General features: G+C 39.2%; 1 protein-coding gene across 1 annotated transcript; it reads right to left on the bottom strand.

Moving 5' to 3' along the window:
- Nucleotides 1-3,818: 3,818 nt before the first annotated feature.
- On the bottom strand, nucleotides 3,819-7,771 carry LOC147866419 (uncharacterized). Its single transcript, XM_087316865.1, has 4 exons — nucleotides 6,583-7,771; nucleotides 5,910-6,077; nucleotides 5,378-5,551; nucleotides 3,819-4,335 (listed from the first exon to the last, which is right to left on the bottom strand). Exons 1-4 carry the CDS (start codon nucleotides 7,672-7,674, stop codon nucleotides 4,264-4,266), a joined length of 1,506 nt encoding a protein of 501 aa, XP_087172991.1. The 5' UTR covers nucleotides 7,675-7,771; the 3' UTR covers nucleotides 3,819-4,263.
- Between the last annotated feature and the right edge of the window lie 10,069 nt (nucleotides 7,772-17,840).

The raw sequence follows: 17,840 nt of genomic DNA, 5'->3' as shown, positions 1-17,840 counted from the left end.
GTCGATCAGCCAGATGAAGCACGAATTTGGGTTGTTGTCAAAGTTGCACAAGGGGATTTCACCTCGAGCGGTTACGATCACAAGGGACAGAGTACAACCTGCTGGCTTACTCCAAGCGAAGATGATCTAACGTGATGAGATGCAAGTCTCGTTTTTCTTCTTCTTCTCTCTTCTTCGAATGACGCAAGAAACCGAATGTTGTGCAGGCTGAGACGACGGCCGACAGCGGGATGAAGGACCGAATACTGTGCAGGCTCTGATACCAGATGTTGGAGACAAGGTCGTCTATGCGTAAGATCGTTGAAGCATACGATTAGTGCTGAATACCTGCGTATGACAGTTTCTAGGTCGTTGCACAGAGAGAGAGAGAGAGAGAGACACACACACACACACAAAAGACTTTTTATTCCACAAAGCAATAATACAACGCCCAACCTTACAAAAAGGTTACAAGGTCACTATATATAGTGACCGACTTAGGGCAACTACCCTTTATGATAATTACACAAATGCCCCAAACTTGGGCTATAGAAAGGGATAGTGTGAATACGTCCATTATACACTTGTATTCGACACACACAGCGTCAACCACACCGGACTGAACAAAGGAGGCAAGAAGACCGACCCCGGTATAAGGATCGCAACCCACGGGAGGACCGGCACCACCGGAATCGCCGAAATCACAACGATTCTGAGGAGGACGAACCAGAGGACGAGGATTATCGTGGACATCCGAGTTACGCCAAAGGGGGTCGGCGCTACGAGAATCACTGGCCGACAAACAAACGGGGCGGCTTCAATGGTTATCGTGGTAAGCCACGGCAATATCGAGATCACCGGTGTTACAACGAAAGCTCAGGGGATGAGCGGCACCAAGAATAACGACGGGACCAACAGCAGCCACCGCGTACATTCCGATAAACGAGACCGGACCACGAGGAGCAAGTAGCACTAGGGGAGCGGCACACACCACCAGGAGCCGAGAAGGGTGAATCAAGCATCCATTGTTTTATTTGTCAGCAACCCGGGCATTATGCCACGCAATGCCCAGCATGCAAGGAAAAGGGGCCCGCTGTCAATACGATTACGATGGAAGTGCAACAAGTCACGACACGTCAGCAAACAAAAACAGTTGATTGGGCTGCACAAGACGAGGTACGACGACAAGCCCAAGCGTGGGTGGAAAAAGCAAGCACGACAACGGCGGAGCCCAACCCACTAGCTCAAGAAGAGCCCACCGTACCCGGACCGCCCACACACGGCGACTGCGACTCCGGGAGAAACCAGCCCGACCGAACAGGGGAGCCACACCACGATTCTCCTACGGGCCCTACGTCACCTCCGGACGCGGACACCGTAGCAGAGCCAAACGGCCGGGCCATTTTAGAAGAGGATTAACGGGATGGGTCTGACATGCCATGGCACTGTCCCACAGGCGTGCCAGGTGTTGTCCCCTGGAATAGTAACCGACGGACAAGAGCGTAGGAATAAGAAATAATATAAGATCATAATGCATGTAACAGTTCACGCAGGAAGCGTGAACGGCTAAATAGACAATGCGTATATAAAGGGCAGAAAACCTCTTATAGAGGGAGCGTGTAATTTTGGGGAATGTAAGAAACATCTCATAATAGAATTCTATCTTCTCTGATTCTCTGTGTATAGTTACGGCTAATCCACTGTGTGTGTCTTGAAGACCTGAGCGTGTAAGAACATAAGTGTAACCCTTGCTAAGGATTCGGTTGTAGCCATCTCCCTTATACGCTGATAGGTTACAGGGAACATTCCCCTACGCATTACGCTTAGACGCCTATTCGTTGTTCCACACCCACTTGGAGGTCTAGGTCGAAGGACTAACCTCGGACCGTGTTCCTAATTGGTAATAGTAAAGGCCGATTGTGGCCAACAATTCTCGTACTCGATCAACTTGTGTCACTCTTGTGTTCTCATTCCTACGTAACCACGATTCCTTCACCCGATTACCCTAGGATTAATCGAAGGTGTTCTCACCAAGGAAGGAGATAACAACTTGGTAGTTACATAAATAGAATCTAGTTAGTATGTTGACTTTAAACCCTTAAATAGGATTTTGTATTTGAGTGGGATATATTCTAGATCCCCCACTCCCCAATTCATTTAATATAGGACTTACAACCTTGTACCTATATTCTCCTCAAACATGTGCACCCTTACACATGAGAGATATATATACCTCATTGTGGTTATTTTTGTAACTTGATGCATATTAATAGAGAGAAAGGTCTTCAAGCTACATTCTCGTTAATCATCTCCCATTTGTCTTATTGTTCATAAGTGTATTTCCCCTCTATCTCTCATTTAATTTCCTTACTCTCTCTCACACACACATCACATAGTCTTTCGTTGCTTAATCACATACGTGATTAACTACTTGCATAATTAGATACTAATTAACCCGTAGTTGATTACCTAATTATTAACAGAAATATTGCCACATCAAGAAATCGATGCATTTTAGTTGACCGCTAGTGCCAAAAACTCACATCATGAGTGAGGAAGGCTCTAATAGAAAATCATCTCCACGATTCCATCCAACCAAATGGTCGAGGAGGGGTGTGGAGATCGTGAGGATGCTCAGGTAGTCATTGTCGCACAAATGCACATACATGTGCCACTCGAATAGGACCGTGAAGGACTTGAACACTAATAAAACAAGATTTAGGACCCAAAATCACTTGTTTAGACAAGAATGAGTCTTCTTCTTTTTTCTACAAATGGGTTTACTAAATATTACCACGAATGCAAAGGTTCGTATAAAGACCCTTTAGGGGTATCATTACATCGAGTCCACCTTTGTGTAAAAGTTTAAGCTATTTTCTAGTCCAATAGTAGGGTATGCCATCTTGCAATGCATGATTAAAAATATCATTAATCCATGCATGTGGTTCAATTTCCATCTATTTCAACATTTTGCCATTATAAATTGAAGATCTCTTGCCTTTCCAGAGGCCAATTTCGTAATACCTATGCATACTTTTTCAATTGTAAAAAAGAGACTCGGCATATGTGACAGAGAACCATAACATATCAATCATTATGACAACATATAGTTCATATAGATTCTTACAATGAATACACAAGTCCATAAGAGTTAAGTCACGATAACTCTCTACACGTTTCCCCTTTAGATTTCCCTAAATTTTAGCACATGCATGTGCTTGCTCATGTTTAGATTTTTTTTTTCAATAACTTCTCCTATTCTTCTCTTTCTTTGAATAAGTCTTTTGTACTCATGTAATTGTTTTTGATAATTTTCCTTACCCTTGACTCAGCCAAACTCATGTAAGACACTTTGAGCTTCATGGGAATCATTATCAAACTAGTTTCTCTTTGAAGTACATTTCTTGATGCCTTTGCAATGTATATACTTTGGTGAAAAAGCACTTGTTTGTACATGTGAAAATAACTTTCTCGATGGCTTCCCATTTACATTCTAATGTCCCATTTACATTCTAATGTGGCATCACGTTGTAGCTTCTTCATTTGTAACATCTCCTCAACCATCTTTGAATATATGGCCACTCGTTTAAGGTTTAAGCTTGATTACGGTTGTTTGGTACCTTCAATGACCTTCTAACCTCCAACCGTTTTATACATTTCACATCAATACATAAAGTTCTATGATTGGATTCTAATGTCCATTCACCATGTGAGAAATTTTGTTTACGATCAAAGATATATTTGAAAAGTAGCACATAGTCAATGTCACTACTTCTAATGTGTTTTCTATATATATAATCATTAGAGAGAGAGAGAGAGGAAAGATGGTACCTTTATTATAAAATCTTGTAAGTCTACAATGTAATGTTTGTGTGATCTTTTGTAAAACCCGAATCTTATGTTTCCGCAAAAGTGGATCTTATAGTTCTTGATTATATCAATTGATCTTAGTGTTCAAGTTACTTGAAATTATGTGCATCCATGATTTTAATTCATAAAAGTAAAAATACCAAGTGTACATTTCACATGCAATTCAGGCTTGTATATTGTTGATTCATTGATTATTGATCTCAAGATTCTTACATAATTAGCATGTGGCAAATACAATCATTATTATGCAATGTTGTTGGTACAAGAGATCACCTAGAAATAATTTAGTGAAGAGTCTTTTCTATGCATGTAAGTATGTGTGTATTATACACTATACGCTTGCACTTTTTAGACCTAACCCTAACATTTCATGCCAATTTGTTATTAGGTTCATGATCATCTCCTAATATCAATCTATCCAACGCTATGAATTGTTGTTAATATTGCTTCTCGAATTGTTTCCTCATCAATAATATCTGCACTATCCTGAAATAAACATACAAAAGGAAAATGTGAAAAAATAGTTAGAATTTCAATGAAAGTTGTTCAAGAAATGATTATGACAAGGAAGTCATTTTCAAGAGCATCTTTTTAGCATGGGAGAGAGTGGGGAGTACAATTGTTGCAAATACATCTTATCATCAATCCAACAATTAACTTTTTAACCATCTTGTCAAGTACCCAACTATTCACTTAATATAGAGCCAACAAATTAAATGGCCAGAAAGACTTGAAATTGGAGGATAAATATATTGGTGATGGTCTAATGATAAGGAGAATATGACGTAGATCTTATCATCTATCTCGCAATTAACTTGACTAGAAAGCTCATTAGTATCATATTTCAAGTTGTATGCTGCATCATAACATGCATAGACATGACAATTCTCTTTTCATTGTATGTATTTAGTTTATCAAGTTTATGATACCCCAAGGATCCAACTACAACGTATCCATTTGTTTTATGTTCCCAAGTCTAGATCTCAAAGTTTTACACAAGTAGTATAATGCATTAAAAAAAGGGTGTTCTACCCTAGCTTTACAAAAAGAGAGACTTTGTATGGTTGATTTTATCTAGATTATGAAAACACGTAAAGACAAACAGGGCCAATAAAAAAATCTTCCCTAAGAGATAATGCGTTGTCTATTAATAGCAATGAAAAATATTGGGATAACTTTGAAAGCTAAAGAGGGTGACATCCATAGAAGGAGACATATTGGAAGTGTATCATTTACAGGATATATTGTGTCATCCACAGTGTGAACTTATATACTAGGCTCATATATTTACAAACTCGTGACATTACCTATATAATTGGCTCATATATTTACAAACTTGTGACATGAGCTATATACTGGGCTCATATATTTACAAACTTGGGACATGAGTCCATACCTTAGTTGTACGTGTTGTCTATATGTAATAAAGATATTAAACCCATTCACTATAGATTACTTATAATTTATGAAGACACAAATTATAATGATTAAACTTTCAATAGTGGGGAGAATTTATATGCACACATACCTTGGTAATGAGTGCTTCTAAAGTAATGACGGAGTCATGGGATGCTATGTTTGCATAATCAAAGACTACGCCTAGAGTCTCCAAAGCAAGTATCAAATCTCCGATTAAACCTTGCCTCTTGGCACAAGTTACACGTAATTGAAGCTCTCCACATGACGTGAACGTTACACGCACCTGTTAAAAATCATGAACTAGATCATTAAATATATTTTTCTAACTTCCTAATTACACATGTTCATAGTTAATAATAAGTATAATGGTTATAGTCTTTGCTTAGTTCCATGAAGAATGGAGTTCAATACATAATGAAGCACTAAAGAAACACCTAATGTGTTTGGGTGAACATGTAGGTGGATGTCATGTGTGGCATTACATATCCCATGCCAACAAGAAACACATAACATGTTTGTGTTTATAGTATGGACATGTAGAACCAAAGATTTGCTACCCATGCCAACAAGACACATTATATAAATGAGAGAAAAACATTAAAAACATCCTTACTTTAATAGGTAGGTATCTACCAAAATACCTCTAAGTTTTTGGAAAGATTAGATGGTTTCACCATGGAAGCAACACTTTGATTGATTTGGTTGATCCTCTCCTTCAATACTCGGACATCTCTTCCTAGGACCTCTAGGTAATCCAATGTGTTTGTGATTATACATTCACGAGGAAGGGGAGATATTTCAGTTGTTACCTGCACCACCAACCAACATTCAATGATAAAATTTTGAAAACCAATTGTGACAATGCATATATGTATACAAGTTTGGTCCATGTGCCAATATTTAGTACTATGTATGCATGTGTTGTATGAGTATCATGTGCGTGTGTGTGTATTAATGTGTATTACTTAAGTTTGCTCTTACATTAATATTATCTTTAGGATTAACACAAGATGTTATGTCTTCCATGATCCTAACAAATATAATTGTATGAGAAGATATTCAATCAAATAGACTTGTGTAAGAATATCAAACAGTACTCAAATCAAATAGAATTGTATAAGAAGATCAAACAACACTCAACCGGTATATATTTAATTGATCAATAAATACATTATACACTTTTAATTAATCAATCAATACACACACTTTTAATTGATTAATTGATAGATATACACTTTTAATTGACCAATCAATACATACATTTTCATTTTGGTCAATCAAAACACACTTTTACTTGATTAATCAAATGTATACCTTTATAGCTTGAGGCGGTAATTGTTTCCTCAATGATTCCAATTGCTTGTAAAGAGATGCCATATTCATCATCATCCAATAATGTTCACTATGTTTTTTATGCATGGGCTTAATAATATAGCTCTTCTTCTTGCAATGTCTCATAGCTTTCCTCTTTGGGTAACATTTAAGTTCATGCTGCAAGTAATTAGCATTACTAGTGATCATGGCTACAGCCTTACTCGCCTCTTCGAGCAACACAACAGATTCTTTCCTCAAAGGGAGAAGTTTATGCTGATCATGATGTGATCCATCAATGATGTCTTTGAGCATTGATATTGTTCTATAGGAGGAAATCATCCGCCTGCTGAAATTGTTATCCAGGCTGCCCAAAGATTCCCTCGAGCTGGAATCTCCGCCTCCGCCGCCGGAATATTCCACGGTATGCCCTCGGTGCTGTCGAGGACGTCCTCTGCTAGATTCCAGCGAGGGTTGAATAAGATCGAAATCTACGGTAATTTCTCGATGCCGGCGTTTTAGACTAGATTCCGAGGATTTTATATTCCAATGAAAAGGTGCAGTTTCTTGGAGACGATTCTGGCAATCACTAGCCCCCATATGAGAAGAATGATTATGTGAATCCAGTTTTAGGGCAATTTCCCGGGGTTGAGATCCAGCTGAGTCGATCGGGGAATTTAAGGTGTCGGCTACTTGGATCAGAATATTGCTCGGACCATGTTGAGGATATAATTCCGAGGATCGAATAATATGATCCTCCTCCTCGGAATCTAGGGTTTCATCACGATGTAATTCCGAGGATCGAATAATATGATCCTCCTCCTCGGAATCTAGGGTTTCATCACGATGTAATTCCGAGGATCGAATAATATGATCCTCCTCGGAATCTAGGGTGTCATCACGAATAATATGCTCCTCCGTCGGGGCATTATGAATTACTGGATCAGCATCGCTATGATACTCCTGGCAATGCATGGAGTTCCACAAGTTCTCATCATCGGCAATGATATGGGATGTGTCGGGATCGGTACCACGATGATGATCATCATCATCATCGCCAGCAAATTGATGAAAGAGGTTTGGATTGATAGCCATGAGATTAATTATAATAACAATAATAATGGTTAGTGATAAATTCTTGCAATGATGATGATGGTTAGTAGTGATAATTATGATGATGAAAAATCAGTTTATATGAATGGATAAGGAGAAAAATATTGCCAAAAATATGACATTAAATAGGGGGAGGGGGGGGGGAATACACCCATTATTATTATTATTATTATTATTATGAATATATTATTTTTGTGATGAAGGCAATACATAAATTTATGATGGAAATTTGTACTTTATGAGAGGCTCGTGCAATACTAGATTAATTATAGCATGTTTTTCTTGCCACCTTCACGTGCACGTGCTTTGCATGCAAGAACCAAAAAGTTATACATACTATGAAAATTGAAATACACCCTCTTCATAGGCCTGCTCCATATCAATTTGTATGACATTATTATTTTCTCATGTTTAATGTAACTTGTTTAGACAAAGACACACACGCGCACACACACACACACACACACACACACACACACACACACACACACACACGTTGGACCCAAAACTCGTGTCGATCTGACCCATCGCAACACGGAACATCATGGAGAACATTGTCATGTCTTTACCACTTTCGTACAACTCTCTCATCCAATATTACAGGGAGCAATGTGTGATCGCCGCGTGACCACATTCTTATAAAAACTCTAGTCAAGTATGATATTATAATGGGGAGTGACATTGTTGCATCATTACTTTCTAATAACTCTACTTACCTACTATTATATAAAGGATATATATGTATTAGGTAAGTATGTTCTAACAATTCTCGTCATATGATATATTATTGATAATGTCCTCAATGACTATCTCCTAATGAGTCTAATCATGTGATGTTACAAGGAACAACTACATAACCACAAATGTCTAGCTCCTCTAGTCATAAGATATTATAGGGAGTGTGCCTTTTTTATCTCTCTCATAACTCTAGTAGAGTGTTGCATTGTACACTAATCATAACAAGGGTGTGGATTGATCGGCAACAATCCATTCTCTTCTTTCCTCTATGGGATTAAAAGCAATGCTATCATAACAAGAACACACTAAATTCAAATTTGATCAAGGGGGAATCGTTAGAGAATTCAGTTAGTATTCTGAATTCCAACCTTGGAAATTGACGTTGAGTTTCAAACTTAATGGCCTAAAGGGTTGGGGAATTGAGAAAAATGATATGTATATTATCTATGTCATGTGATATTAAAGAACCAATCACATTTTGCCAATGCGACGTATTGCATGACATCAACATAAATAAAATAAGAAATTGCTAGTTGTCCTTGTGGATGTACATCCCCAACACACAAATGCTTCTTACCAATAATTGAGTGTGCAAGTTCCACATCTCACATGTTCACAATGCTACACTTTTCCATTTTTATTAGACAACTTTTTAAATTTAGGCTTTATGAACAAGTTTTCTCAAATTAGGATTCTCCAAACAATTTATTTCATGTTTCTCTCTTGAAAAATAATGGTAATAAGCTTACAAACATGGGAAATTTACCTATTTTAATATGTTTAAGGTTTTAGAGCATTTTAAATAGGTCTTTAAAAACCTATGCTTGCACAACATACACAAGCAAGACACAAAGGAATGCACGATCTAATGAGATGGAAGTTTCGTTAAATGGCTCATTGCTTTGTAGGTTGTACATTCATTGCTCTATTACTTCATAACTATTTTAACATGTTTTTTCCAAAAAGCTATGCACACATTATATATGCATGCACAAACATAAACAAGCAAGACACATAAGGAAGCACGATATAATGAGATGAGATATCTAACACTAAATAAGTTGAATAACTATGTAGAAATAAATAACACATTCATTGAACTTGGCAATGAGCTCTCTCTCTCATCATTAACTCACACACACAATTGTTTTCCTTCTTGGATGCTATTGTATTTGCATTGTAACTTCATAATTTTTTCCAACAATCATCTTTAGCGAGTATTGATCCCTTAACCCCTTTGCTCGCAATGGTTAGCTCTACTCCTTGCAACTTCTTCCTTTCTTCATCCAATCATCTTTAACAATAATCAAACCCTTAACCATTTTGTATACTTAAGATTTTAATGTTTAAATCTAACCTATCATGCACAAACACAAACGAGCAAGGCACCTAAGGATACACGATATAATGAGATGAGATATCTAACAATAAATAAGTTGAAAACTTATACAAAAAAATAACACATTCATTTAACTTAGTGGTGGTTAAATCTAACCTATAAATGCACAAACATAAACGAGCAAGGCACCTATGATACATGTTATGATGAGATGAAATATCTAACAATAAATACAAAAAAACAACACATTCATTGAAGTTGACAACACATTCATCTTTAGTGAGTATTGAACTCTTAACCTTACATGGTTAGTAATGGTTAGCTCTACCCTCTACAACTTCATCCTTTTTCCCCCCAATCATCTTCAACAAGTATCGAACTCCAAACTATTTTCTACCATTAAGGTAGTAATGGTTAACTTTACACATTGTAACTTCTTCCTTTTTCCCTTCGATAATCTTTAGCAAGTATATAACCCTAAAGGAATTTGTATTCTTTAAGCTAATCTTATCCTTATTCCTTCATTCTTAGTGCAAGTTACTCATTCTATTGTTCAAGCCATCACTATTCTTATCCTTTATGCATTCGTTCATTCTCTGTATCATCTTTAACTACATTGTCTAGATACAATACCTATTATGGGACTTGACGTTATCTTGTTTTCATTCCATTGTATGTGCCACATCATATCATAGATTTTGTTTTCTTAAGGAGATGGTGAAATTAACCCCGGAATATATGGGATGATGATAGTGATGAATTCAAATATGGTAAGGTAGTTTCATTGTGTTTGTTTCTAATAATCCCTCACTAAGAGCCGTTCCATTGTTTTACGAAGGTAACCTTGACGATGGTTTATTTTAGGGCCTAACGAACTTCAATAAGTTAAAAAAGTTGAAATCCAAAAAAGATTTGTGACTCTCAAGATTTTTTTCATACATAGTATAACATACATAGCTTCTTCCTTAACAACGGAGTTGGTTCTTTTATATTCCAATTGTTATATGAAAAAAGAAGCAATGCATCAAATTGCTTTACATGTAATGTCTTAGTGTTTGGGCCCCCTTTACCCCATGTTCATGTGATTGCTCCAATATTCAATCAATGATTAGTCACAAAAGTAAATAGTTTAAGCATTAAAATATCACTTATCAAATACAACTCATAATTCACATGTTAATTTTACTTTATTGAAAACAAGCATATTATTTACATCGAAGTTAAGTTTAAATTGTATAATAATATCATATGGGTAGAGATTCCATGTAGAATATAGGTTAAGAGTTATGTCGTCTTAATTGAAGGAGCATCCTCCTCTTTGTCCACATCTTTGTGAGGCACATTACCCAACCTAAACTAAGAATCTGCCATGGTGTAGTTTTAGATGTAACATGAGATATTGAGAAACAATTGAGGGTAAGAGTTATTCTACTATGAATGGTTTATATATTGAGAGATCGAGTTTTTTTAGTGTCCTCAAAGATATTGACCCGTGGGAACTTGACTATATAGATTTCTTGATGTGTGTTTCCTTCCTCAAAAGGAATATTTATGCTTTGAAGCACAAGTTACATACTTAGAAGTGCCCAACCTTGTCAGTGTTCTCTTTATTGTGACACTCAAGAAATCATGCCCTCTTGATATGTCATCATAGTTTTCACAATATATGTTGAGCTTGTAAAAGCAAGTGATATTCATCCTCAGCTACTAGCCCTTCCTTGTGTACCTTACATGCCATTATATTCAATGCATTTTGATGCCATAATGCAACTTTAATACCTAGTTTATGTGAATGAGTCAAAAGGATTGTGAGGGATCTACGAGGGTTAACACTAATCATGTAAGTAATGAAATAAGGTTGAATAGGATCAATAGCCATTTTTACATTATATTGATGCCTACAATTTAATATTCTAATTTTGTCTTTTCAACATTTTCCTACTTCTTGAATGGTTCCATTAACCTACATAACATCACTTGAAAGCTCTCAGAGCCACACCCAACTTTTGAACCATTTTTTGATGTCAATTACTACCCAATTAGATGACAAAATTTTGTTCTTGTGATTCTTTTGTAGGTTACATCCAACATTCCGAACAAGATGTGGTAATTTATGGCATATTCTCACTATTATAGAAATAGGGGCATAGTGACATTTTTTCTCCTTGTTATGCCCGTTGCTATAGGCGTCATTTCTATATTGTCACACAACAACGATAAAGAATGTTGGTTTTTAAACAAAATTTAAATATTGAACTCGTTATTTGCAATCTTGTTGAGAAGTGGTGAATGTTTCTTCCTTTTGGTACCATAGAAATTGAGCTACTAATTATGTTTTGATGTCTATGTCCAACACTTCCAATATACTTACTAGGGAGGGGTTGAGAGTTATCCTTATATTTTCTCGAAACCCTTGTCAATATTTTTTTGACAATGTTCGTAACATGTGTAACATTTGAGTCTTTCTAATGCTCGTGTTCAATGATGTAGGTGTTCTCTGCAATTTGCACATGAAGATTTTCCCATGGGGTTGGTGAATCAAGGTATATGTTAGGCCTACTCGCTACCCATTTTGGATGTTTACTTCGTAGGGAGGTTGTCCAAGTTTGTGACACTATAAGTAAATAATGTCTATCTGATTAGGTTTTAGAAATCATATTACAAATATGCCTTTCTTCTTTCAATATCTAAGAGTAATAATACATACTTGAAAGCCATTTTTCAATATCAAAGAGTATTTTCTGAAAATTGACCAATGAGCTTAATGGAAAATCAATATTTGCACGTCCCGTTCTTCATTATCTTCATTATCAATGCATGTATAATATGATGTTTTAGTAAGAATCACTCCCTCATTCATATGTAGTCTGTATACATATTCTAGCATATCTTCATTTTGTAAATACAACTTTGACATTTTCTTTCTTACCCTTGACTTGGCTTTAGGCATCATACTAAGAATCACATGAGAGACCAAAATATCTTTTATGTAAATACCAACATGAATATAAAATGATTGATATCCTACCTTAAGGATGACATCTTTCAAATGTTGTTGAGAAGCAATTGTTTCACGATATGAAAACGGATTTAAGTAGTATTGAAAGTGTTGTGTGTGAGGTTCAAACCCATAACCTCACATATCAACCATCAAGTGTGAACTATTAGGATAAGGCCTTCCACAAGTTTATATTCTCCTCATTGTAATTATGACTTATGCAATATTACTTACATGGTGACACGGATGAGCAACATGGTTGCCATCCATCATACGTAACACATGTGTGCTAAGTGGCAATCACACATGACATACACACTCACACACATGCATGCACACATCACATGCATTCTTATTCAAATAACTATTTAAGGAGAGGGAATTAAAATATGTACAGATATCAAGAAAAATACATTCGTTAATAATCAAGAGATAAAGCCAACTTATTGGGAAGGTTTCTCATGTCTCAAGATCGAAGTCAAGGGTTTGAGCCAAAGTTTAATAGAGAAATGTGCATCGTTATGGTGGAATATTGCAACTTTGCTAAATAAAATCTCGCATTCCTACACAATTTTTAATTGAGCATATTTTTATCATATGTTACTTGCTTCTTGAATCCTACACTATCTCCATCTGTTATATGTGCTTGTCTATCTCCCTTTTCCTTATGAACTCTCCTCATTCATAAGTCTGATAGTTTCACACACCAATCATGAATTCTACGACAAAATTTGGTGAACCCGATGTGGACGTATCGACTAGGGGGGTCTCCCATAGAAGAAATGGCTAAGCAATTTCAATGTGGACATGGTCAACTTCATGATGACTATGATGAGTCGAATGATATAAGAACAAAGTGTGGCTAACCGATTGGAAAGCAAATTGACACTTATTGTATAGTTGATTATTAAGAAGATTGGTCAACTCAACAATGAAGACATCATAGACATCTATGAGTATGACATGGCCAGTAAAGGTGCAAATGGGCCACACATGGTGGCTCATTTTAATAGAGGTTCTGTCATGGACAAGTATAATAGAGTAGAACAAAGATAAGACTAGAGAACAAGAGAGAGGAAAAGAACAAGAACTCAACTTATAGAATCCGTAACTTGTGTTGTACACCTTGATTAGAATCAAGGTGCACATGAGTATTTATACAAGAGGGTAGGGCTATGTAAGCCAGCTAGAAATAGAGTGCATGAGGATGCATGCAAGCTAGAGAATGAGAATGTATGTAAGCTAGGAACTTCCAATGTTCAATCTACATATATGAAGTTGAATTAAATATAAGGATGTATATGTAGCTCAAGTGGTAGGGTTTGCCCAACTCATGGTCTTGGGTTCAATCCCTACCTTTCTCTGTGGCATATGTCTATGACATTATCCTCCCTCTAAGGTCGCCTCCTTACACCCGCGGCCAGTTTATGGGGGTATTGTTGGAGAAAAGCGCGAATTGCCTCCGGTGCATTTTGTAAGTGTGTAATTGGTTTCCATGTGGCATCCGAAAGAGGGTAACCTTTCCAGAAGACCAACTATTGAAGTCGTCATCGACGCAAGCGAGAGTTGAGGATCAGGTCAACCTCATACTCCTCACCTGTCGATAATTCCACGGGTGGCGGCGGAGGAGGTTGGCGTCCCGGAATGCGAGAAGGATGATAGGGTTTGAGGAGAGAGACGTGGAAAACATTGTGAAGCCGAAATGTGGGGGGAAGTGCTAACCGGAACACGACTGGGTTAACGCGCTCAAGGATACAGAAAGGGCCTAGTTTTTTGTAGTCGAGCTTCGCGCAGGGACGAGTGGTTGCAATATTCCGATGTAGTAACCAAACCATGTCACCAACTACGAAGGTCGGTGCAACTAAGCGATGTCGGTCAGCGTGAGCTTTATACTGTTTGCTAGTGGCACAGAGCTCGAGGGAGAGGTCACAGTGGACATCTTGTAAGGTGTGGGCACGCTTCTCGACTGACGGATTGATGGATATTTCCGGAATGGAAATGCTAAAACGAGGGTGGAAACCATAATTTGCAAAGAATGGGGAAACTTTCGTTGAGGCATGGATACTGTTATTGTAGGCAAATTCCGCCATGGCAAGGAGGTCCACCCAATCATCTTGTTGGTAGCTAACTGAACAACAGAGGTATTGTTCGAGGATTAGGTTGACTCTTTCGGTTTGGCCATCAGTTTGAGGGTGTTGTGCGGTTGAGAAGTTCACAAAAGTCCCGAATGTCTGTAGCAGTCGGCGCCAAAAGTGGGAGATAAATTGAGGACCTCCATCAGAAGTGACATCCTCAGGCAAACCGTGTAAGCGGACGACATTTTTCAGAAAAAGGGCAGTTGTCTCCTCCCCCGAAATGGTTTTCGAACATGGGACAAAGTGAGCCATCTTCGAAAACCGATCGATGACCACTAACACCGTGTCATGGTCACCGACTCGAGGAAGGTCGATGATAAAGTCCATGGAGAGAGATGCCCAAGGTCGACTGGGGATTGGAAGTGGGTGTAGAAGGCCATATGGACGATGGTGAGCCGCTTTGGAGCAAGCACAGATGTCACAAGATTTGATAAATCCTTTGACCAATTTCCAAGGTTGAGGCCACCAAAACCCTTGAGAAAGCAATGCCAGCGTTTTGGCGACCCGAAAGTGTTCAACAAGAGGATCATCATGGCAAGTTTGTAGAACTCGGAGGCGACACAGGCCATCTGGTACGTAAATGAGGTGATTACGATAGAGTAGCCCATCATGAGTTGTAAAGTGACTGAGATCCGAGCTTTGCCATTCCTGGGATGGGTTGTTGAGGCGCACCATGATGTCAGTAGCGAAAGGGTCTAACGTGGTTGCTTGGGCAATCTCATTGAGCAAGGAATCATCGTGCAACAGATAGGTTGCGAACATGTGGAGTTGATCGGGCCGCAATAAACAATGTGATAGCTGAGAATAACCGTCGTCGCCTGGGCGCAATGCAAAATCGGGTCACCAAGAGAGAGCATCCACTTTCCCATGTTGAACGCCAGGTCGAAACAAGATTTCGAAGTCGTAGTCGGCAAGAAAATATGACCAATGAGCCTGCCCCCAATTCAACATACGAGTGGTGGTGAAGTAGATGAGATTCTTGTGGTCGGTCACCACCTGAATACGATGTTGCGCCCCAGCCAGATAGGGTTGCCATTCAACGAAGGCCGAGATGATAACTGTGAGCTCCTTGTCGTAGACCGAATAATTGATTTCCAGGGCTGTAAACTTCCGAGAGTAGAAGGTGACCGGATGTAGGGTGCCATCGTCATCAGGTTGGGACAAGACCGCACCTATGGCAAAGTCGGAGGCGTCGGTTTCAACCTGGAAAGGGAGGGTGGGGTCCGGGTGGACTAACAGGGGGGCGGAGAGAAAAGTTGCTTTGAGGGCATTAAAAGCATTATGTGCTGCGGGGGTCCAAAGACATGGAGTATCTTTCCGGGTAAGTTGGATGAGAGGTTGGACTAGGGATGAGAACCTGTCTATAAATCGTCTATAAAAATTTGCAAAACCAAGAAACGATTGTACCTCTTTCAACCGAGTCGGGAGAGGCCAATCAGTGATTGCGGCGACCTTGTGTTTATCCATTGTGATCCCGGTAGGTGAGATCATGTAACCCAGGAATTCCACAGAGGTCCAATCGAATTCACATTTCTCACTTTTGGCGAAGAGTCCATATTCTCGGAGTTTGGTGAGAACCAGCCGGACGTGGTGAGTGTGCTCCTCCTAGTTGGAAGAAAAAACTAGGATGTCGTCAAGGTAGATGACCATGAAATGATCGAGATATTCACGAAAAATATCGTTCATCATGTGTTGGAAGACGGTTGGAGCGTTGGTAAGGCCGAAAGGCATCACTTTGTACTCGAAATGTCCATAGTGCGTCCGAAAAGCTGTTTTCCACTTGTCCCCAGGCTTGATGCGCACCAAATTGTAGGCGGCCCAAAGGTCGATTTTGGAGAAGATACGCCCCGTTCGGAGTTGATCGAGCAGCGTTGGAATTAAGGGTAGGGGGTAACGATTACGTACCGTAACTTTGTTGAGACCCCGATAATCGACACATAAGCGTAAGGAGCCGTCCTTCTTTTTGACAAATAAGATTGGTGCCCCGGCCGGTGATTTGGAGGGTTGAATGAAGCCCTTCTCGAGATTCTCAGCCAAATATGTGCGGAGAGCCTCAAGTTCGGGTTCGGATAACCCATAGATAGGACCGAATGGGGGATGCTCGCCAGCTTGGAGTTCTATTGGGCAATCGTAGGGGCGATTAGCCGGTAATCGATTGGCATTCCGCTTTTCGAAGATGTTGGAAAAATCGCTATATCGGATGGGTAAATTGGTGACAGGAACGATGATGTTCCCCGACACAATGGCCAGTGTAGCGACCAAACCGGACCCGACTGCAACAAAATCAAGAGAGTGTCGTGATCGAGCAGGAATTGGCGTTGTTGGAAAAGTGATGGAGCGGCTACACCAATCCATCGTTGGATTGTGTGTCTCCCACCAAGATAGCCCCAACACAATCGGATGTCGGGGGGTCGTGATGAGGTAGAACGTCAGTTCCTCCTGGTGTGGCCCGATTTGAAGTACCAACGGGATAGTGGCTTCGGTAACCGCCCCCGATGAGAGAACCCGACCGTCGATCGCTTCAACGGATATGGGTCGTGATGTGCGGACGATGGGGATATTATGTGCGCATACAAACGATTTATCGATAAAGCAAGTAGATGCTCCGGAGTCGAGCAAGGCATGAGAATGTATTGAAGTCGAACCAAAACAAAGACTTACTTGCAAAGAAAACCCTCCTAATGATGGTTCAGACTTGTAGGAGCATGGAGAAGGTGAGTAACGGGAAGCGTCCACCAGCGTGGCTCCTACTGCAACCGGACTTGGTTGTTTTCCTGTTGTCGAGGAACCTCCACAAGACGTGCACGATGGAATTGGTGTCGAGGGCCTCGCATAGGGCAGTGGCGGATGACATGGTCGGGGTTGACACAATAGAGACAGAGTCCATTGTCCCGACGATGTTGGCGCTGGGCTTCAGTTAGTGGTTGGAACCGAGCAT

This window comes from Azolla caroliniana, unplaced genomic scaffold (assembly GCF_043228905.1).
Source record: "Azolla caroliniana isolate FFs.n. ecotype wild unplaced genomic scaffold, voAzoCaro1.0.p SCAF_3, whole genome shotgun sequence".
NCBI classification, from domain to species: domain Eukaryota; kingdom Viridiplantae; phylum Streptophyta; class Polypodiopsida; order Salviniales; family Salviniaceae; genus Azolla; species Azolla caroliniana.
This window is presented reverse-complemented; position numbering and strand designations above follow the sequence as displayed.